The sequence below is a fragment of the Lutra lutra genome, chromosome 8 (genome assembly GCF_902655055.1).
Source record: "Lutra lutra chromosome 8, mLutLut1.2, whole genome shotgun sequence".
Taxonomy (NCBI): Eukaryota; Metazoa; Chordata; class Mammalia; order Carnivora; family Mustelidae; genus Lutra; species Lutra lutra.
In genome coordinates, this window is record NC_062285.1 from 130,121,205 (window position 1) to 130,143,368 (window position 22,164).

Sequence of the window (22,164 nt, forward strand, 5' to 3'; positions counted from 1 at the left end):
AAGAAATGATCCGGGGCTCCTGGGTGGCTCAGTCAGTCAAGCATCTGCTTTCAGCTCAGGTCATGATCCCTAACCTGGGATATAGCCCCACATCTGGCTCCCCGCTCAGCAGGGAATCTGGTTCTCCCTCTCCCCGACTGCACTCACTTGCTCTCTCAAAAATAAATGAAATCATTAAAAGAAAAGAAAACTAGAGAAATGCTCTTAGCTTCCAATCCCAGAACTGTTTCCCAAGCTAACTACTTGAGGGATGTTTTAGTTGATTACAAAGACTTTCATCATATAAACAAATTCCATGCCCTCAGCTGCCTCAAGTAATTAAAGTGAAGAATCACTGGATTATCTAACAAAGGGAGGACTATAAACAGTTTATTTTCTAAATTCCATAGCTGGTGTTTTGCTAAACATTGTAATTTGACTACAAAGAACAGAAAGGATGGAACATGAAATAAGTGCCTGACGGGTGAATGGCACCATACAGGTCTTGGCCAATCTTGCTTTTACATCACTTTTAACTACCTCACTATAGTAAAAACATCCAAAAGTCACAGAAAAGCTTCATGAACACTGACCTTCCAGATATGGTTGACCGCCTTGTCTGTCCATTCTGCTACTTCCATGGAGTGGCTCTGTTGGCCAATGAGAGGCCCAAAGCAAGTCCGCACAGGAATGGTTTCTCCAGTCCACACACCTATCAGTGAAAAGATACCAATGGCCCAATCAATGATTTCAGCATCTAACAAGATACCCAAGAGAGAGTGGCTTAGCTCATGTAAAGAATGTTATCTTTAGGGAACAACTCCAGATATTCCAGCACTCCTGTAAGGCAGCTAAGTCTTAAGGGTTCTATCCTATAAATATGGAAAATGTAGTGAGCAGATTAAATGTGGCTCAGAAGAAATATGCAGAGTAAGAAGCAGTATCAGAATTCCCTAAACCCAGTGTTATACACAAGGAACCAAACCAAGTCCCTCCAAGTGTTACTTTGGAATTAATACATAAAAAAAGACTGGAGAACATTACTCAATTATAAAAACATAAAGCAATTACTACAAAATGAATCAAACTTATAAAATGATCTGTGCTTAAAGCACTGCTCGATATTATCTAAGCTGTTTTAACATTTTCAACTGACTCATACCCAAACTACAGCTAAAAAAATAATGAACCTAGCTTAATACTTTCAAAGAAATGGACAGTAATTCAAAAACCATTTTTTAAATTATTCTTTTTAAATTTATTTTTATTTGACAGAGAGAGAGAGAGAGAGAGAGACAGCCAGAGAGATAATACAAGCAGGGGGAATGAGAGAGGGAGAAGCAAGCCTCCTGCTGAGAAGGGAGCCCGATGCGGGGCTCAATCCCAGGACCCAAGGGCCATGACCCGAGTCAAAGGCAGATGCCTAACAACTGAGCCACCCAGGCACCCCTCAAAAACCATTTTAAATTCAAATATGGGTAACCAAACTCTGGCAGTCTGTATTTCTTATTCCTTTTTCCTAAGGAATATTAGACAATTTATGAACATTCAATCTGACAAGAGGTTATCAGTGATGAATTTACCATGTTTTATAAAAGAAACTGAAGTATTAAGGAATGTTTTGTCACAATTGTTAGAATGACAGAGCCAAGAATAAAAGTCTTCAGACTCAGGTCACAATTCTTTCCTGTATTCAACTCTGATTCTAAGAAAGAGGAACTTTCTCAAGAAACTTTCAACTTGATTTACTGCTATCACTGGACAAACATTCCTAGAAAGAAAAATCTTAAGAAGTCAATTAAGTAAACTGACTTCCAAATCAACCAAATAATGACTAAATTATACATATCCACTTTTACAACCCTACCCTACAAAGGAAGAGAACTGACAGGCTTTTACGGTTCCCAGCTTCTTACCAACTTCTGCTCCCACAACTGACTGGCGGAGAACAAGCTGCTTGGGGAGAGAAAGCCTTGCTCTGCTCTCTATTGGAGTGTCAGGAACAAAAGTCACTGGTCCGTGATCGGGACAGTCTGAGGGATAAGCTCGGTCACAGAGCGTGCACCCTATGGATAGGAAATTTGAGAGACAAAAATGGGGTTATTTCAAGCAGCCTGGCACCACCTACTTTCTTATTTAAATGCTAATTACTAAACTATAAGCAGTAAAAAGCAAAGGTCTAGTAAAAATACTCTGATCTGGGGCATCTGGGTAGCTCAGTTGGTTAAGGATCTGCCTTCAGCTCAGGTCATGATCCTGGGGTCCCCACATGAGGCTCCATACTCAGCTGGGAGTCTGCCTCTCCCTCTGCTCCTCCTCCTCCTCATTCTCTCTAATAAATAAATGAAATCTTAAAAAAATACTCTGATCAAACAATCACTTTCTTATACTAAGCTACATATCCCACTCTTACATCTCTCTCCAGTAAGATGATTTTTTTTTTAATCTCATAGGACAATTTTACTATTTAGTCCATAGAGACTGACTAAAAGGAAACACTATATTAATTTAAGAAAAAAGTACATTGTTTCTTACCTAAAGTAGATACATTAGATACATAATACCTTTAGATCTGATATCTAAAGTCCCAAGATTCCAATTCTACCAAACTATGTGAGGAAACTGGAATGGAAATGCCATCATGCAAAGCCACAACAGAGATGATAACATAGATCAACAGAGTCAGAGACACTGTTTGCTTTTGCTTCACTATAAACAAACTGGTCACCCAGGCTTTGATGAGATTCTTAAGACCAAAACAACAACAACAACAACAACAACAACAACAAAAAACAACCAAAAAAATGCTCTTAGGGACAGTAGGTAGAAGCACCTTCTTGCAGACATGTTTGCTTAAATTTCTTAATTTCTTACTGTTTGTATGTTCTTTTTGCACTGTCAGAAAGGGTGCTGCTCTCTACGGTTACTGTAACTTCACTTTTCCAAGCTCATGAGTGTCATTCTCCATAAATCTTGTGCTCTATCACTGATAAGGAACAGTACATGTGACCTGTCAGTCACTGGTTATGTACAAACTTTCCAAATTTGTCCACAAAATAGTTGCGAGTACATCAACCACAGAACCACAGCCATCTAAGTAATTTTTTTCCCCTAAGCAATCATTAAACATTTCTCCTTAAAGGACATAAAATAGTAAGTTTTCATATTTAGGCAAAGCAGAAATAATACCTTACTTCAATTATTACTTGACTAAAAATTCTTTGAAGATCAGATTAGAGATCACCTACACTTGATGAGAGCTGATTCTCCAGTGCTCTTAACAAGAAACCAGGCTAAATCAACAAAGGAGATTCAGGTTTCATAGTGCAAAAAAAAACCTCGGAGGTTTCTCTGAAAATACACAAATGGCCAATGAGAACTTGTAGAGGTCTGACATCATTGTCACTAGGGAAATGCAAATCTAAACCACAATGAGATGCTACTTCCCACCCACTCCCCGGCCAGTAAGACAGCTGTAACAGAAAGTGTTCAGAAGATGTGGAGAAACTGGAAAACACACACACTGATGCTGGGAATTCAAAATGGTGCAACTACTTCAGAAAACAGTCTGGCAGTTCCTCAAAAAGTTAAACACGGAGCAATTCCACTCCTAAATTCCACATCCAAGAGACTTAAAAACATGTTCACACAAACACTTGTAAATGAACGTTCATGGCAGCATTATTCATGATAGCCACCAGGAGAAACAACCAAACGTTCATGAATGAAAGGTGGATAAGGGGCGCCTGGGTGGCTCAGTGGGTTAAGCCGCTGCCTGCGGCTCAGGTCATGATCTCAGGGTTCTGGGATCGAGCCCCGCATCGGGCTCTCTGCTCAGCAGGGAGCCTGCTTCCTCCTCTCTCTCTGCCTGCCTCTCTGCCTGCTTGTGATCTCTCTGTCAAATAAATAAATAAAATCTTAAAAAAAAAAAAAAAAAGGTGGATAAACAAAATGTGGTCCAGTCACATGACAGACTATTATTCAGCCCGAAAGAGGAATGAAGGACTGATACCTGCCATGACGTGAATGAGCCAGGACAACATTATGCTAAGGGAAGGAAGACACACAAAGCCACATGTCATATGCTTCCATTATATGAAGTGTTCAGAATAGGTGAATCTATAAAAAGTCGATTAGTGGTTACCTGAGGATGGTTGTGGGGAGGGAGGGGGTTAGAAGGGTGGGAATGATGAACAGCTCCTAGCGGAGCATATTTACTGGGTGATGAAAACATTTTGGAGTTAGATAGTGGTGCTGCTTGCACAATCTTGTCAATATACTAAAAACCACTAAATTGTATAATTTAAAATGTATATATGAATTATATTTCATTTCTTTGTTTTTAAGATTTACGTATTTGAGAGAGACAGAGAGCGAGCATGAGCAGAGAGAGGGAGAAGCAGACTCCCTACTGAGGAGGAAGCGCAATGCGGGGCTCAATCCCGGGACCCCAAGATCATGACCTGAGCTGAAGGCAGATGCTTAACTGACTGAGCCACCAGGCATACCAGCATAGCTCATTTTTAAAGAAACACACAAAGGAGCAAGAGGTTCCACATGCCCACTTAAAAAAGGATCAATAGACTTATTTAGGACACCCTGTCTGCTAAGTGAAAGAGCCTACATTAATCACATTCCCAAATTAAGATATTTTAAAATTATAATTTCCAGATTTCAAAAGATTAACACAGTTTTCCTCATTGCTTGGCTCCTGAGGCACCAGAAGCTTTGTCCTACTCCTCTGACTCTCCTGTTTAGTCTACTTTGGAAGCTCTTCCTCCACCACTGTCTTGGCATCCCCAGCCTTCCTACATTCCACTCTCGCTAGGAGATAATTCCACCCCACGTCCATGGCTGTAAGTAATGCTTTATTTATTTATTAACATTTTATTTGTTTGAGAGAGAGAGAGTGAGAGAGAGCATGAGAAGGGAGAAGATCAGAGGGAGAAGCAGACTCCCCATGGAGCTGGGAGCCCGATGCGGGACTCGATCTCGGGACTCCAGGATCATGACCTGAGCCAAAGGCAGTTGCTTAACCAACTGAGCCACCCAGGAGCCCATAAGTTAACGTTTTAATACTCAGGACCCCTGAATATTTGCAGACAGATCTCTGTGCTCCATATTAAAATCTCAATAAACATCTCTCCTGGGTATTTTATACACTGAAATCAGTTATGTCGGAAACCAGACTCAACATCACTCCTCAAAAACAAACAAAAAGGCAGTCCTCCTCCACCATTATCCTAAGGAGTGGTACCACTATCCACCTAGTTTCCCATGCCAGAAACCAGGGATATCTCCTTAACCATTCTCTCCCCCCAACTTCAACCCATCAGCAAGCTCTACTAAGTTCTTTGTAAATATTCCCCACTTTCCTCATCATCATTACCTCTACTCTAGGTTAGAAAATCACCTTTCACTGAAATTACGGCATCCTCTTCCTTACCTGTCTACTCACCTCACGCTGCAGAGAGCCCCCATCCCAAACCTCACTCCTTAAGACCCTTGATTGGTCTTAGAAGACCCTTTGTATTCTGGCTCCTACTTCTTTCTCATCACCCCCAAATTATGCTTCAGCAATTCTGAACCACACAAAATTCTTTTAGTTCTAGGCACTTACGGGTTCCAGCTCCTGTCTGGGACACTGTTCTTCCTGATACTCAGCTGCCAACATCTTTCTTGCCCTTCAGGTCTGTGCTAACACATGCACAGCCTCCCCTGGTAAGTCTTCCCTATTCCTTCCATGGCCTGGTAAGATGCCCCCCCCCCCCCCAGGCTCTTTGAGATCCCGCACTTAATCCCATCTTCCCACTTACCATACTATATTGCAATAGCTTGTTTACTAGCCTATGCTTCCCATCAGACTATAATCTCTTTAAAGGCATGTGTTGTCTCTTACAGACTGTTTTCTACCCTGCATCTAGCATAGATGCTGGCATAGAGTAAGCCCTCCACACGGTTCCTGCACGAATGAAGCATGTAGTGACACCAACAAATGAACAGTTTTTATACTGCTTTCTGTTATTGTTGTCCCACGTAGAAGAATTTTTATGTGCCCAACTACAGTAATTTATATGCATTCTGAACAAAAATAAAAATTGCATTTGTATCTTCCTACATTTTTCCACGGGAATAAAAAAAGTACACATGATCTAATAAATTTGTCTTACATTGAAAAAAAAAACACACAGCATGACACATAGATAATATCTCACTGAAGTTTACTTCTATAATAACTAGAGTTATTATATCTACTTCTGAAACCCAGGAAAATATCTTGAATACTATTGGGCTGACCTCATCTGTAAAATACAGAAGGAAACGACTATGGTTTCTTTACTTTAGAATACTGGAAGAACCAACAAAATGCTTATATGTCATTGGCTTATCTGAGGAAAAGGCACAGTAATATAAAGAACAATACACAAAGAAAAATTCCAATATCTAGTCACTTTCTATACTCCCTTAATGTCTGACTTTGTGATTAAATCTGTTAGAGATGTTGGTCCTATCTACCAATATTTCCAAAAGAAAAAGGCTAAATACACTCACAAATTGTAAACAAGGTTGCCATATTTTCCTTGTTTGAATTGGAGTCTTCCATTTGCAGTGAAGATGGTACAAAAGAAAGACTGTCTGAAGATACATCTACATGACCTGTCCCCATAGCAACCTCCTGGGTGATGGAGGAGACAGCCACAGGTTCTAGGCTTAGGCCAACTTCATGAAGGGAAACAGATTCTAGGGAGGCGAGGTTGTGTGAGGTAGAGAGTGCCACGCTTACAGAGTTGGTGCTCATGGCCACGGTGTGAATGGAGTCACTGAGGGCACTGTCAGACATCCCGTTGACCCGACTTGCAATATGGTCTGTCTCCATGACCACAGGGAGCTCTAGGCCATTCCCATGAATGGGTATCACACCACCATGTCCTACAGTGTCTGCTGCAAGGTTGCTGCTCACAGAATCTACAGACAGAGGTTCGTGACTTCTGGAGCCATTTGGGATTTGGGAATGCTCGCCTGCAACACCATCCATTGCAAGTTCTTCTGCCATTCCATCTGTAGAGATTGGGCTGGTAACCCTAGAGACGTTCTCCATAGTGATTGTTGTGTCCAAGGCCACCTCATGGCCATCACTGGGGTGAAGACTTTGGGTACCATGTGTGTTCACAGAGCGAGAGTCTATTGAAACAATCCCTGGTTCTAATCCAACATTTCCATTGGACTGATAGGGATCTAGAGCTGAAGCGTTATTGGCGATAGATAATGCTGTATTACCATCAACATTTATAGAGTTAGGGTGGATATACTGAGGAGGTGGTCTGTCAGCTAAATAAGATAAAATGCCTGAGAAAAGGAAAAGATATCACTTTTTAGTACATCGTTAAATATAAGGAATTCTAAATGCTAGAAACCATATTCCTTACAAATTTAACTAAATCTCTTAACTACTTTGTTGGTTTAACTGATATACTTTATAAAAAGAGCAACATAAGTAGACCATAAAATAATCTTCTAGCTCCTTATTTGGTAAAATTGATATATATATACTTTATAAATAGCAACATACATATATCATAATTCAGTTTTCCCTGTGAAACTGAGAAACTATAAAAGATTAACTATGTTCCTTTGAAGTCACTGGAAATTAGGCATTTAAATGATGCCTTTAAAATATACATAGTTGGAATTCCTGAGACTCAAGGTGCTGAAATTTGTTCTATCAAAGTTAAAAGGTAAAATGACTTAAAAGCAGGTCTTCCACATGAAAAATTTAATTAAGAAAATTTAAATATAACCTAGTTTTAAGTTATTAAACTATCATAGCACATTAGGTTCTATTCAAAACAAAAGGCACAACTAAATCTGCTTTATTAAAACCAAAAGAAATATTTGAACACATGGGCTTATCAGGATGTAGTGAAATGGTACTCGCTGCACTGCCAGTAGGAGTGTAAATTACTAAAACCTCTTTGGAACGTATATGTATAAAGAATTCCAAAAATATTCATATGCTCTTGCACAAGAAATTCCACTTAGGATAATCCTGCCTAAGTGCATTTTATAGATACTATACACAAAGTCATTCCTACAATAGTAACAAGAATCTAGAAAAACCAAAGGGTCCAACAAGAAAGACTGATATATAAATAAACCATGGAATATCCATTCAGTAGACTGTAATGCAGCAGTAAAAAGAGTAATTATGGAAACCATGCAGCAGTTATGGAAAATAACTACATAAAAATACGAAGTGGAGAAAGGTAAAGATATATAATCATATAGGTAGTATAGTCTTAATTATGAAAAATAGTAAAAATTCTATACACCAAGATAAAAGGCAGGAAGGAAGTACACCAAAAAGATGGATGAAGGGACTATGAGTGGTTCTCTATTTGCTAAATTTTGTAAAATAAATATACACTTAGAATAAAAAGTCAGTAAACTTAAAAAAAAAAAACTTTAATTTATAATGAACAATGACACTAGCAGGACATGTGGTTGACAAGAATTACAACTGCAGAATTATAAAAATTGAACCTAGGAAATACTGGAGGAAAAAGGAGAAAAAAAATTTCTTTATGTGCCATTAAGAAATTAAGTCTAGTCAAACTACTATATTAATGATGTGTTATCTGTACATTCTAAGAGGAAAGTTACAAAAATCTATGAATTTTTACCCACCTAGAGATTAATATCCAATACTGACAAACAGAAAAAAGAGTTATTCAAGTCTTCAAGTAGGAAGGTTAAGAGGAGCCTCTATTCTTTCTTCTAATGGCCCAAATAACCATAATACTTACCAGGTAGAATAGTTCTGAAGTAACTGCTCTCCAGGTGGGGGTAAGGTGGTGGAGGTAGGGTGTAGTTTCTTTCAGGCAACCCGCACATCACCCCTCGATCCCCAATACCCATTGGGAGCATCAGAGATAAAGCAGAAGGCAAAGAGCTCAGGGAGGGACCCAGGTTTGGAATTGCCACTGGCAGACCTACAAAATATTTTTTTCTCAATTAAAAGAAGGTAAGTACTTAAAAAATCTCTCTATAATCACTAAACTCTTAGGAAGGTTTCTGGGCGCCTGGGTGGCTCAGTGGGTTAAGCCGCTGCCTTCGGCTCAGGTCATGATCTCAGGGTCCTGGGATCAAGTCCCGCATCGGGCTCTCTGCTCAGCAGGGAGTCTGCTTCCCTTCCCCTCTCTCTGCCTGCCCCTCTGTCTACTTGTGATCTCTCTCTCTGTCAAATAAATAAATAAAATCTTTAAAAAAAAAAAAAATAGGGAGCCTGGGTGGCTCAGTGGGTTAAGCCGCTGCCTTCAGCTCAGGTCATGATCTCAGGGTCCTGGGATCGAGTCCCGCATCGGGCTCTCTGCTCAGCAGGGAGCCTGCTTCCCTCTCTCTCTCTCTCTCTGCCTGCCTCTCTGTCTACTTGTGATCTCTCTCTGTCAAATAAATAAATAAACAAAAATCTTTAAAAAATAAATAAATAAATAAACCCTTTGAAGGTTTCTGCATATGGGGGAAAAAAAAAATCTCACCTAATAGCCCTTTATATCCCCAGACAGTATTATGCAGACATCCACAAATATGTCTTTTTTTTTTTTTTTAAGATTTTATTTATTTATTTGACAGACAGAGATTACAAGTAGGCAGAGAGGCAGGCAGAGAGAGAGAGGGAAGCAGGCTTCCTGCTGAGCAGAGAGCCCAATTCGGGGCTCGATCCCAGGACCCCGGGATCATGACCTGAGCTGAAGGCAGAGGCTTTAACCCACTGAACCACCCAGGTGCCCCCACAAATATGTCTTTTTTTTTTTTTTTTTAAAGATTTTATTTGTTTCTTTGGCAGACAGAGAGCCTGATGCGGGGCTCGATCCCAGGACCCTGAGATCATGACCTGAGCCGAAGGCAGAGGCTTAACCCACTGAGCCACCCAGGTGCCCCCACAAATAAGTCTTAAAGGTAGTTCTCAAGTTAGTTTAAAATTGTCCAGTTGATTGGGAGCACCTGGGTGGCTCAGTGGGTTAAGCCTCTGCCTTAGGCTCGGGTCCTGGTCCCAGGGTCCTGGGATCGAGTCCTGCATCGGGCTCTCTGCTTGGCAGGGAGCCTGCTTCCGCACCCACCCCCACTCTTTCTCTGCCTACTTGTGATCTCTGTCAAATAAATAAATAAAATCTTTAAAAAAAAAAATTGTCCAGTTGATCTTCCAGGTGTATTAACTTTTAAGTATCAAAACATTTCATTACAATTAAAAACCCAGTTTAAATACAATTTAAGAGAACAAATCACAAAGAGATAAAATGGGAAAAATACCAAAGTTCACAGGAGTGGTCTCTGAGTAATGATACTATGAATTTTTTTTTTAAGATTTTATTTATTTATTAGACAGAGATCACAAGTAGGCAGAGAGGCAGGCAGAGAGGGGGAAGCAGGCTCCCCGCTGACCAGAGAGCCTGAAGTGGGGCTTGATCCCAGGACCCTGGGATCATGACCTGACCTGAAGGCAGAGGCCTTAATCCACTGAGCCACCCAGGAGTCCTGATATTATGAATTTTTTTTTTACTTTTTTACATTTACCATTTTATATGGTGAGAATGTTTTACTTTTTAAAAATCCATAGATATGTTTATACTTGGAAGTTAAATCCAAAACTGTATAAATATACTTTCATACAGTCTTTTGTACATGTGCTGTATTTTGTGATTGAAAAAATTTAAACTTTAGATTACATCTACCTTGGATTATACCTGTAAGGTGTAGAAGTGACTCTTACCATGCCTAAGTATAATGATGAATACTCACTAACTTGAGCAGTGTTGATTTGCATTATTTTTGCCTGTGGCACTATTTTTTAATATGCTTTTCCTCCATAATAAGAGTGTTCACTAAAACGAATGCCTAAGATTCCTTTTGATTAATGCCTCATTAATCGAGTAAGTTAAATACTAATAAAATTTTTTTTAATTTCTTTTATGGGCACTAAAAGGAATGTGGAGACCTAGTTTAGATGAATTTATTTAGCGCTGCATTTAGCAATTAAGCAGGTAGTTCCCTACAGAGAACTATTTAAACAACTTAAAGATTTAAAATACACTTAAACATTTTTTTTATTTTATCCTTAAGTAATCTCTACAAACTTACAACTCTGAAATCAAGAGTCACATGTTCCACTGACTGAACCAGCCAGATGTCTGCATTAACTCTAACTTTGATTTTAAAAAGCCCAATACAGGGCCGCCAGAGTGGCTCAGTTGTTAAGCGTCTGCCTTTGGTTCACGTCATGGTCCCAGGGTCCTGGGATCGAGCCCTACTCCTTGCTCAGTGGGAAGCCTGCTTCTCCTTCTCACACACCTCCTGCTTGTGTCTCTCTGTCAAATAAATAAATAAAATCTTCAAAAGAAAAAAAGAAATCCCAATACATTACGACGTCATAGATCATTAAGAATAGCTTTCTTTTCTGTTTCAAAAGAAAAAGAAAATAAACAAATAAAAAGATTTTACAAGTATAGCGATGGGGGAAAATGAGCTTTTTCTATAGTATTCCTCTTGAGAACCGAGGCTCATGGGAGTTACATGTAGGAGCTCCATCTCTGATACCTCCTCTTTGAATTCTAAGCCTGGGGCTTTTGCGGTTGTTGCCAGTATCAGATATAATAAAAATATAAAGCTCAATTTCTCGTAATTTCTGGGAACAGTTAGTAGAGTAACTTTCATTCTCTTCTATTAACCCAGGGACAGAGTACCAAGGGTGTGAACCAGATGAATTGATAAACCTAGATAAAATGTGAAGTCAACTACATCTCTAATAAAGGCCACCAACTCCACAAGAGAACTAATCAGAAAAACTGCTACTCCTATCCACTAGAACTCCAGTAGTCCCCAAAAACATTTCATCCATGATGGTGCCACATGTGGAACTGATGTTCAGACCCACTTGGCTTCTCTTTTACATTCTTAAAGGGGCTCTCTCCCCCTTTAGGATCCACTGAGAACAATTATGCAATTAAGTGTGGAAATTCAGTCCCTCTCCCTTACTGCTCACCTGGAGCAGGGATGGCATTGTGAGTGGGTGAAGCAGCCAACCCTAGATGACTCCCTGAGACGGGCAAGGCATTGCTCACAGAGGATGAAGTCAGCTGCTCCATCCCCACTGGGCTCAGGTTCATTTCATTCATCCTAAGGAAGAGCACACACAACCAGTTAGGCAAAATCTTACCTCAGTGATTCCACTTAAGTTACCGAAGAACCTGAAATGATGGGGGTAAGGAAATGAGAGCTGACCAACTACTACTTCATTTTTATGCTTACAGTTCTCTGAGACGGAGGGTCCTATTCTTTCTACTGATAAGGAAACTTGGATTCAGAGTCATTAACTCAGTCAATGTCACAAAGCAGAAACAGGATTTAACTCAAACCCTATGCACACTGACTGAAGCAGACTCCAATCCTTAGAGCACATGACAATAAGAGTTTGGTTTTTTTTTTCAATCACCAAGTTTTTCCTTCCACAATATTTTCTTCAGATGACCTATTTATTACTTCAAACGAGACTTCTGTAGAGTTTGTTTTAACTCACTCAAAAGATAATTTTTTTTTTACCAAGAGTTACAGTGATACAGAATCTGAATTAGATTATTAAGTGTGTGAAGAAGCACCGTATTTCCACCATGGATTAGATTTTATTAAAATTCCATATAAAAATCTTAATAATATCTGACATACAGCGAGGTTCATTATGTAAGCTTTGCTACGCTACATACTTTATAAAAATTTACTTCATATTCTTTCACCAATTCATCAAAATAAATGAGGAAACCAGTCTCAAAGAGGACATGTCATCTGCACCAAATCCTAGCAATTAAGTAGAAGAGCACAGATGCTGCTGCAGAACACTGCCAAAAATTTTAATATATCAAACCTCTTTTTTTTTTTTCAAATCTACAGACCATTTTTGTCAAGCCAAAAAATCTGAGAATCACCTTTTCTTTGCAACCTATCTTACATTATCTTTAACAGTATTATCAGAATACACTGGTTTGGGCAAGATGCTTGCTATTGGAGGCTATCAAGAACTATTAGTTCCTATGTCAGAATTTAGAGACTGCCATATTATAAATTTCAATAAGCTAGCCAACAGGTTATCCGAAGGTTACTAAAGTCCTCTAATCCCAGACCACCGGGGTGGCTCAGTCGGTTAAGCGTCTGCCTTCGGCTCAGGTAATGATCTCAGGATCCTGGGATAGAGCCCTACTGTGCTGAGTTGGGCTCCCTGCTCAGTGGGGAGTCTGCTTCTCCCTCTACCCTTCCCCCGCTGCTTGTAATCTCTAACTCTCAAATAAAATCTTTACCAAAAAAAAAAAAAAAAAAAAATCTCCAATCTATATTGAGAGTAAGCACAGGGCACAGTAATGCAAGCTCTTCTGTGTCTATCCCATGGGAGGAGTAAAGAAGGAAAGGAGGAATCAAATGGATCTACATATTCCTTAGCAGTGAAAGCAAACCTAAATAGGTTTTAATCTGAAAAATGGGAGTATCAGCTATCAATAAACCTGAAAATAATAATAATAGCTCATACTTACATACATAGGACTCCCTTACTGACCTAAGTGATTTACATGTAATTTACATGTAATTATTTCACCTAATCCTTATAACTGCTGGGAGGTAGGTATTATTCTTGATCCCATTTTAGAGATGAGAAAACAGACTCAGAGAGGCTAAGAAACTTAACCCAAGATTATATAACAAATGACAGTTGGGATTTAAATCCAGGTCTCCCAATTTAAGAAATCTAAGCCGAATCACTATGTTGTGCACTTAAAATCAATATAACATTGTATGTCAACACTTGAAATTAATACAACATTGAATGTCAACTACAATAAAAAAAAATTAAGACTTTATTATTTATTTATTTGAGAGAGTGAGAGAGAGGGGGGACACCGCTCAGAGGGGGAGGGCGAAGCAGGTTCTCAGCTGAGCAGGGAGCCGGATGCAGGGCTGGATCCCAGGACCCTGAGTTTATGACCTAAGCCAAAGCAGATGCTTAACCGACTGAGCCACCCAGGGGCCCCTACAATAAAAAATTTTTTTAAAAAGAAACTCAAGCTGTTAACTACAATTAGACAATTACACTAAAAGAACCATTTGCCTTTTGCACAGTTCCAATAACTAGGATCTGTGTATTTATATTACGGGTTGTGTTTAAAGTTCCATGTAGACCTGTTCCTGCATTATTCTACATCCACAGGCTTTAATCTTACCCTAGGCCAGGTAGCTGATTAAACTAAACTCTCGGACATTAATAAAATGAACAAGGCTCACAGTGGAGAACAAGCACTCTGAAATATTTGATAAGGATGGAGAAATGCATTTTCATGGCCACTAGAAAGGCAACTAGAAGTATATGACAAATGAGGTACACCTTACAAAGGAGAGCACATTAATAAACAGTATTTAATTATGCTATAAAGAGTGCAAAAAAAATCCTTATAGCCTAAAGAAACAATAGCTACCTTTATTTTCCAAGTTTCTAGGCGTGGGCTGGTTTAAAACAGACTTTTCCCGTAACTTTTTATAGCTACAAATATAACTAGAACTCTACAACCACTGGAGCAGGGGGTTACAACAAATGGGTTACAATAAGTTTTTAAAGTACACTTAAAAGTCTATAGCTTCAAATCCCATTCTAAAAATTCCTGAATATTAATCTGTGTACCTAATCTCCAGATAAAAATCAAAATGGTGTTTCTAGGTTGACTCCTAGCCCTTCTCAAACCAGTTCAAACCAGAGTTTAATGTGAGAACCTCAGCAGATTTCTGCTTCGTTGTGAGTCACTAAAACGTGATGACCTCAGCAGCCATAAACCAAAGGTAACTAGTATCTCGAAGAGGGAAAGCAGATGAAGGGAATGTACAATATGATCCTCATAAGACTCTCTCTCTCTGAAGTGCAATTCTATTCCACCTACCTTTCTCACAGGAGTTTCTGGGCAGCAATCTTGGAAGAAGGGCCAAAATCATACCAACCTCTCTCTTCTTCCTACTCACTCCTGTTAAAATCATTTCTTTCACACTTCTACACTTTACGTGTGTTTCTAACTGACCTAGGAATAAATCATTTGCCAGTTGCTAATCTTAGGACTTTTTCTTAGAATCGTATGCCATTTTCTTAGAATGACATGTAAGAAGCTAACTGAGGGGCGCCTGGGTGGCTCAGTTGTTAAGCGTCTGCCTTTGGCTCAGGTCATGATCCGGGGGTCCTGGGATAGAACCCCACCCAACTGGGGCTCCCTCCTGGGCAGGGAGGCTGCTTCTCCCTCTCCCATTCCCACTGCTGTGCTCTCTGTCACTGTGTCTCTCCCTGTTAAATAAATAAAATCTCAAAAAAAAAAAAAATTAGTCATGTTTAAAAAAAAAAAAGCTAACTGAAATGCAGCCACTTTGCAAAATGCAAGGGGCAGTTTCAGCAACTTCAATGAATTTGTTTTATATTCCTCCATCCTAAACATACATCCTATGAAAGGGTCCCAAAAGAACAGCCAAACATAACTATATCTGGCATATTTCTGTACTGACATGGTAGGATTAAGTACTTCAAACATTAGCATGAAATCTGCAAAACTAATCACTTCTACCTGCAAAATTAAGAACTTAATTTCTCCACATTACCGTCCAAGTCAAAGGATAACCAGCAAAATTCAAGGTGAAGCATGGTGAAAAGCTAAAAACACACTCTAGAATTCAAATCAAGATATTAAAAGCTCGGGGCGCCTGGGTGGCTCAGTGGTTAAAGCCTCTGCCTTCCGCTGGGGTCATGATCCCAGGGTCCTGGGATGGAGCCTCACTTCGGGCTCTCTGCTCAGCAGGGAGCCTGCCTCCTCCTCTCTCTGCCTGCCTCTCTGCCTACTTGTGATCTGTCAAATAAATAAAAATCTTTAAAAAAAAAAGATATTAAAAGCTCAAATAACTCAAAGGCATAGGGAAAATGTCAATGAGCCAACAATCCATGTGTGGCTCTCTGGAACTATTCACATTTGGAGTAAATGTGGTTGAATGAGAGTATATTCAACCCAATTCTGGCTTCTGGATTTCTTGATCCTTTTGGGACATATATCCATTTGCAAATCGCACCTGTAACCCTCCCCCATGGCATCGAAAACCAAAGAAAGGCACTCTAAACTCTCCTTTGCCAAATGTTTTCCACAGACGTCACCAGCGCGGAGCCCACCAAGCTACTCACCTGTGATGCATCTGCTTGGGGCCAAGTGTCAGAGAAAAGAACACACGGGTGGCGGGGAACCGGCATCAGGGATTGCGTTCCAGGGTCACGTGCTACTGCATCTTGCTTACAACCGCTGCACAAACGCGGCCACTCGGCCCCGCGGCCGCCCAGGGCCGCCCAACTCCTCCCGAGGGCCAGCGGCCGCGCTCCCCGCCGCGAGATGGGGCATGCCGAGGGACACCCGGGGCTTTTCCTCCAGAAGCTTCGGGAGGGAGGCTGCCCAACCTGAGGAAGGGGAGGACAAGGGCGGTCACCAAAACGGGGGAGGGGGATGCAGGCCCCGTCCCCACGCCACCGGAGAGCCCAGGCGCTGCGGACGCCGCCTCCCAGGGGCGGCCGGCTGACTCGCCCGCTCGCCGGCGTGGGGCCCGCAGGCCCCGCCGCCCTCGCCCCGCCCCGGCCGGGCCCGTGCGCAGCCCACCTGCCGTTCGCGCGGGGGGCGCGCGCGCCTGCCCCACCGCTTTGTTCCTCATCCGGGCAGAGCTCGCCTCGGGCCCTCCCCGCCCGTTCGACCCCCGCGCCCCGGGGGCCGCCGGCCTAACGTTTCCCGCCCGGCCCGGCCCGGCCCGGCCCGGCCCAGCCCAGCCCAGCCCAGCCCGCCGTCTCCTCAGGGCCGCACCCTCCGAAGCGCGTTTCCGGCTCCTCAACCACTCGGGGCGCCTGCCGCTCCGCCCCTCGTGCGTGCGCCCCTCCCCGCCTTGGTCCGCTAGCGGCGCGGGCGTTCAGGCGTCCCTCGCCCAACCGAGCCCTTTCTGCGCGTGCGCACTGCGGGGACCCAGGCCCGAGGGTGCCTGGCTTCGAGAGGCTCCGCCGGGAGCGCCGCGTCTCCGGCTGGCAGGATTGCATCGAGCGCCGAGCTATCGACCCACAATTGCTGGCAACCAGAGCTAATGCGCAAGTAGCAAAGGGGTTCTGAGTCCCCTAAATCCTCAGATTCAAGGTTTCAGTCTTCTTGCCATTCTCCTCCTGGGGAAGCGTGGGTCCACGCAAGCCCCAGAGATTCAAAGTAAGGGACTTAAGCCCAAAGATGTTGGCGCTGTTGCCCAGGAGGAATTGGGAATCCGTCTTGAATAGCTTTCACTTTATGTTACACCTGAAGATGCCCAGTTTCCCTGCTTCAAGTCATAAATGGGGGAGTGGGACTTGTACAGATTTTCTTCCCCTCATCTCTTTGCCCTTCTCTCCTGTACGCCAAGCACCGTGCTAAACTCTAGGAATACTGAGATGGGATCATTTTTCTCTAATATCAAGTTTGTGAGGACTGGACATTAAAACTACAACAAACTCCCTAGTACCTTCCAGATACCAGCAAAACCGCGGAGACCGAGGAATTCCTCCTTTCCTTCACAAATCAATTACTGAATGACATCTCAAACATAGAAATACAAAACAAGATACAGGTCTTGACCTTGAATAGCTTGTTGTCTAGTTAAGACTGGTGAGTTTTGCTAATTCAATCCCAGGTAAAGGGGCAAAGAGGCACGCACAATGTTTTGAATGAGAGGTGAGCGTGGTGTTTCCCTTCCCTTCTCATGAAAAGAAAGCACAGTTCCAGATGAGGGACCTAATCACTGAACTCTGACAGGTCACATTGGTTTGCTCTCTTGTTGACAACAAATAGAAGTCTAAATCAGGAAAGTCATCATCTCACAAGTATTCCTAAATACACAGTATTCCCTAAAATACCAAATTCAAACCTGGGGTCTAGAGAATAATGGTGCGTTTTATAAAAGGCTGAATAATTTTACTCCAGTTTTCCATGCCTATTCTTTTCAAACGCTATTAATTTCAGAGATGTAAAAATCATGTAAAAAATCATGATTATGTAGAATCATGTAAGACCTAAAACTAATAGTTACAGAAGAAAATGGAGGAGAAAATCTTTGTAACTGTAATAGGACATGAAAATCAAGAACCACTAAAAAAATGGAAAATTGAACTTCATCAAAATTAAAACTTTTTTAAAAAGATCTTATTTATTTATTTGACAGAGAGAGAGATCACAAGTAGGCAGAGAGAGAGGGAAGCAGGCTACCTGCCGAGCAGAGAGCCTGATGCGGGGCTCGATCCCAGGACCCAGGGATCATGACCTGAGCTGAAGGCAGAGGCTTAACCCACTGAGCCACCCAGGCGGCCCCCAAATTAATATTTTTTGTCTTGAAAAGACACTGTTGGCAAAATGAAGTCAAGCCAGAAGCGGTTATAAAATATTTGCAAAACCGGGCACCTGGGAGGCTCAGTCTGTTAAGCATCTGCCTTCAACTCAGGTCATGATCCCAGGGTCCTGAGACCCAGTCCAGCATCAGGCTCCCTGCCCAGCAGGAAGTCTGCTCCTCCTTCTCCTTCTCCTTCTTCCTCTGCCCTTGCCCCAGGTTGTGCACTCTCTCTCTCTCAAATAAATAAATAAATAAATAAATAAATAAATAAATAAAATATTTTTTAAAATATTTGCAAAACAAATATCTGACAAAGAACTTTTATCTGGAATATATAAAGAAACCCTTAAATTCAATAATAAGGAGGTAAACAAACCAACTCTTTTTAATGGGCAAAAATATCTGAACAGTCACTTTACCAAAGAAGATATATGGATGGCAATTAAACACACAAAAAGATGAACAACATAAATAGTTATTAGTGAAATGCAAATCAAAACACAATAAGGTAACATTACACACCTACTAGACGGGGCAAAGTTTATTTGTTTTTAAGATTTTATTTACTTATTTGACAGACAGAGATCACAAGTAGGCAGAGAGGCAGGCAGAAAGAAAGAGGGGAAAGCAGTCTCCCCGCCAAGCAAAGAGCCCAATGCAGGGCTCAATCCCAGGACCCCAGGATCATGACCTGAGCCAAAGGCAGAGGCTTAACCCACTGAGCCACCCAAGCAACCCAGGGGCAAAGTTTAAAAGGCTAACTATAACAAGTGTTGGTACAGATACAAAACAACTGGGACCCTCATACTTTGCTGGTGGGAATGAAGAATGTTACAGCCACTTTAGAAAACAAGTTAGTAATTTCTTTTTTTTTTAAAGATATTATTTATTTATTTGATAGAGAGAGAGATCACAAGTAGGCAGAGAAGCAGGCAGAGGGAAGCAGGCTCCCCACTGAGCAGAGAGCCCAATGTGGGGCTCGATCCCAGGACCCTGAGATCATGACCCGAGCCTAAGGCAGTGGCTTAACCCACTGAACCAGCCAGGCACCCCCAACTTAGTAATTTCTTATACCATACAATTCAGTAATTACATTCATAGGTATCTACCCAAGAGAAAATAAAAACACATATACAAAGACTTGTACAAAATGCTCATAGAAACTTTATTTGTAATAGTGCCAAACTATAAACAGCCCAACTGGTGAGTGCATAAGCAAATGGGAGTATATCTACATAGTGGAATACTATTCAGCAACAAAAAGGAGCAAGATATTGATATGTGGATAAAGCACATCTTTCATACACCAAAGACTATACATATTATGTGTACCCGCTTATATAAAATGCTAAAAAGGCAACATTTTAGTCATAGGAAGCAGATAAATGATTGTAAGGAGTTGGGGATGAATGGGAGGGATGAGATTGCCTATAAAGGGGCACGAGGAAGCTTTCAAGGGTGATGAAAATTATCTTGATTGTCGTAGTGGTTACACAACTGTATACATTTGTCAAAATTCATCAGGCAGTACACTGAGATTGGTGAATTTTATTGTATGTAAAAATCATCAGAAAGTCTATTTAGAGTAGGTCACCGTATGCTTTCATCGTTCTTTTTTCTTTTTTTTTTTATTTTAGATTTTATTCATTTATTTGACAGAGAGAGAGAGAGACAGCGAGAGCAGGAACATGGACAGGGGGAGTGAGAGAGGGAAAGCAGGCTTCGCGCCAAGCAGGGAGCCTGATGCAGGGCTCGATCCCAAGACCCCAGGATCATGATCTGAGCTGAAGGCAGACCTTCAATGACTGAGCCACCCAGGCACCCCTCTCTCATCATTCTTAATTTTTATTGTAATTAATTGTTTAATTTTCTGTCTTGCCAAGTAGATTTTAAGTTTTGGGAACCAGATCCATGTCTATCTGATTTAATACGAGACAGCACAATACCTGACCTATACTGGGAGCTCAATAAATATTTGATTAATAAATGAAAATTAGGGGCGCCTGGGTGGCTCAGTCGGTTAAGCGCCAGCCTTCGGCTCAGGTCAAGATCCCAGAGTCCCAGGATCAAGCCCCACATCGGGCTCCCTGCTCAGCAAGGAGTCCACTTCTCCCTTTGACCCTTCCCCATCTCGTGCTCTCTCTCTCTCTCAAATAAATAAATAAATCTTTAAAAATAAATACATACATTAAATTTAAACTGGCATAACTGTAAACTATGCTTATTAACTCACATATCGTTTTACTTGGAGACTTACAGAAAAATGAATGCTTCAAAGGTTTCCTACGGAGCTGATTTAGGATGACTTGCCACTTTAGGGAGACACCAAGGGGCCAGTAAAACAATCAAAATAATGGGAGAACTACTGACCAATCAGACAAATAGAAACAAAGAGTGTAACTGTTCTTTTAGAACCCAAGTATTTAAGCGACTGAAACAGAGATGCTGGTTTGCACTCTTAGAGATACTTAGGTTGAAACTTAGAGATGAACTTAGAGATATACTTAGTGTATATGAGACCAACCAGATCACAACCATTCACATTTTTGCTGGATGGAAAATTATCTTCCAGCATTAAAGACATGGGAAGAATGGGTAAATTGGGGCTTAGTTTGGGCTGCTCAGGATATCCCTTTTTTTTCATTTGACTCTAATTAAGGTATAAAATCCTGCTTTTGGGGACGCCTGGGTGGCTCAGTTGGTTAAGCAGCTGCCTTCAGCTCAGGTCATGATCCCGGTGTCCTGGGATCGAGTCCCACATCAGGCTCCTTGCTCAGCAGGAGCCTGCTTCTCCCTCTGCCTCTGCCTGCCATTCTGTCTGCCTGTGCTCGCTCTCTCTCCCTCTCTCTCTCTGACAAATAAATAAAAAATAAAATCTTTAGAAAAAAAAAAAAAGAAAGAAAATCCTGCTTTTGATCTCTCATGTTAGGAAGAGTCTGAAATAACACTTTTTGCGGATAAACCTGTTCTTCAGCATTCTTGAGATTCTCCCCCTAAGCCTGAAACAATCACAATTTATTGCATCAGATTCTGACACTTTTCTTTATATAATATTTGCAGAAAGGCATGGGAAAGCTAGAATTTATTCAACAAATATTTGTTGAGTAGCTACTGTATGCCAGGCATTGCCCTGGGTACTGGAGATACAGCAGTTAATTAAATGGGCAAAAAAAAAAAAATGCCAGTCCTTATGGAGCTTACATTATAGTGAAGGAATACAGATAATAAACAAGTAACTAATTAAAATATATAACACTCCAGGTGGCAATAAAAACCATGAAAAATTATGGGAGGGAAGAAAATGCTCGGAGATAGGGGCTACAATTTAAAATAGGATAGACAGGGGCGCCTGGGTGGCTCAGTGGGTTAAAGCCTCTGCCTTCAGCTCAGGTCATGATCCCAGGGTTCTGGGATCGAGCCCCACGTCGGGCTCTCTGCTTGGCAGGGAGCCTGCTTCCCTTTCTCTCTCTCTGCCTGCCTCTCTGCCTACTTGTGATCTGTCTGTCAAATAAATAAATAAATAATCATTTAAAAAAAAATAAAATAAAATAAAAATAAAATAGGATAGACAAATCATCACTGAAAGGTGAAATCTGAACCAAAGGAGGTGAGAGAGTGATCCATATGCACATCTGAAGAAGAGAGTTTCGGTCAGAGGTAAGGGAAAGTGCAAAGGCCCTGAGGCAGAAGAACATCTGGCAGGTTTGAAGAATTGCAAGGAGGCCAATGAGAGTAGAATTGTATATTCCA

At 41.3% G+C, this 22,164-nt stretch overlaps 1 protein-coding gene across 3 annotated transcripts in view; it reads right to left on the reverse strand.

Annotated features, from left to right (window-relative positions):
• The window catches only part of PRDM4 (PR/SET domain 4), a 29,538-nt gene extending 12,527 nt beyond the window's left edge, over window positions 1-17,011 (reverse strand). Inside the window, exons 1-7 of one of the 3 annotated variants that reach the window (XM_047741651.1) lie at window positions 16,878-17,011; window positions 16,217-16,483; window positions 12,017-12,150; window positions 8,784-8,969; window positions 6,532-7,326; window positions 1,896-2,045; window positions 573-691 (exon numbers count right to left, since the gene is read on the reverse strand). In XM_047741651.1, the coding sequence (XP_047597607.1) occupies window positions 573-691; window positions 1,896-2,045; window positions 6,532-7,326; window positions 8,784-8,969; window positions 12,017-12,150; window positions 16,217-16,227 (1,395 nt within the window). In that variant the 5' untranslated portion in view covers window positions 16,228-16,483; window positions 16,878-17,011. Of the gene's footprint in view, window positions 1-572; window positions 692-1,895; window positions 2,046-6,531; window positions 7,327-8,783; window positions 8,970-12,016; window positions 12,151-16,216; window positions 16,484-16,877 lie in introns of those variants that run through there. The other 2 variants (XM_047741653.1, XM_047741654.1) reach the window with 2 other exon arrangements.
• Between the last annotated feature and the right edge of the window lie 5,153 nt (window positions 17,012-22,164).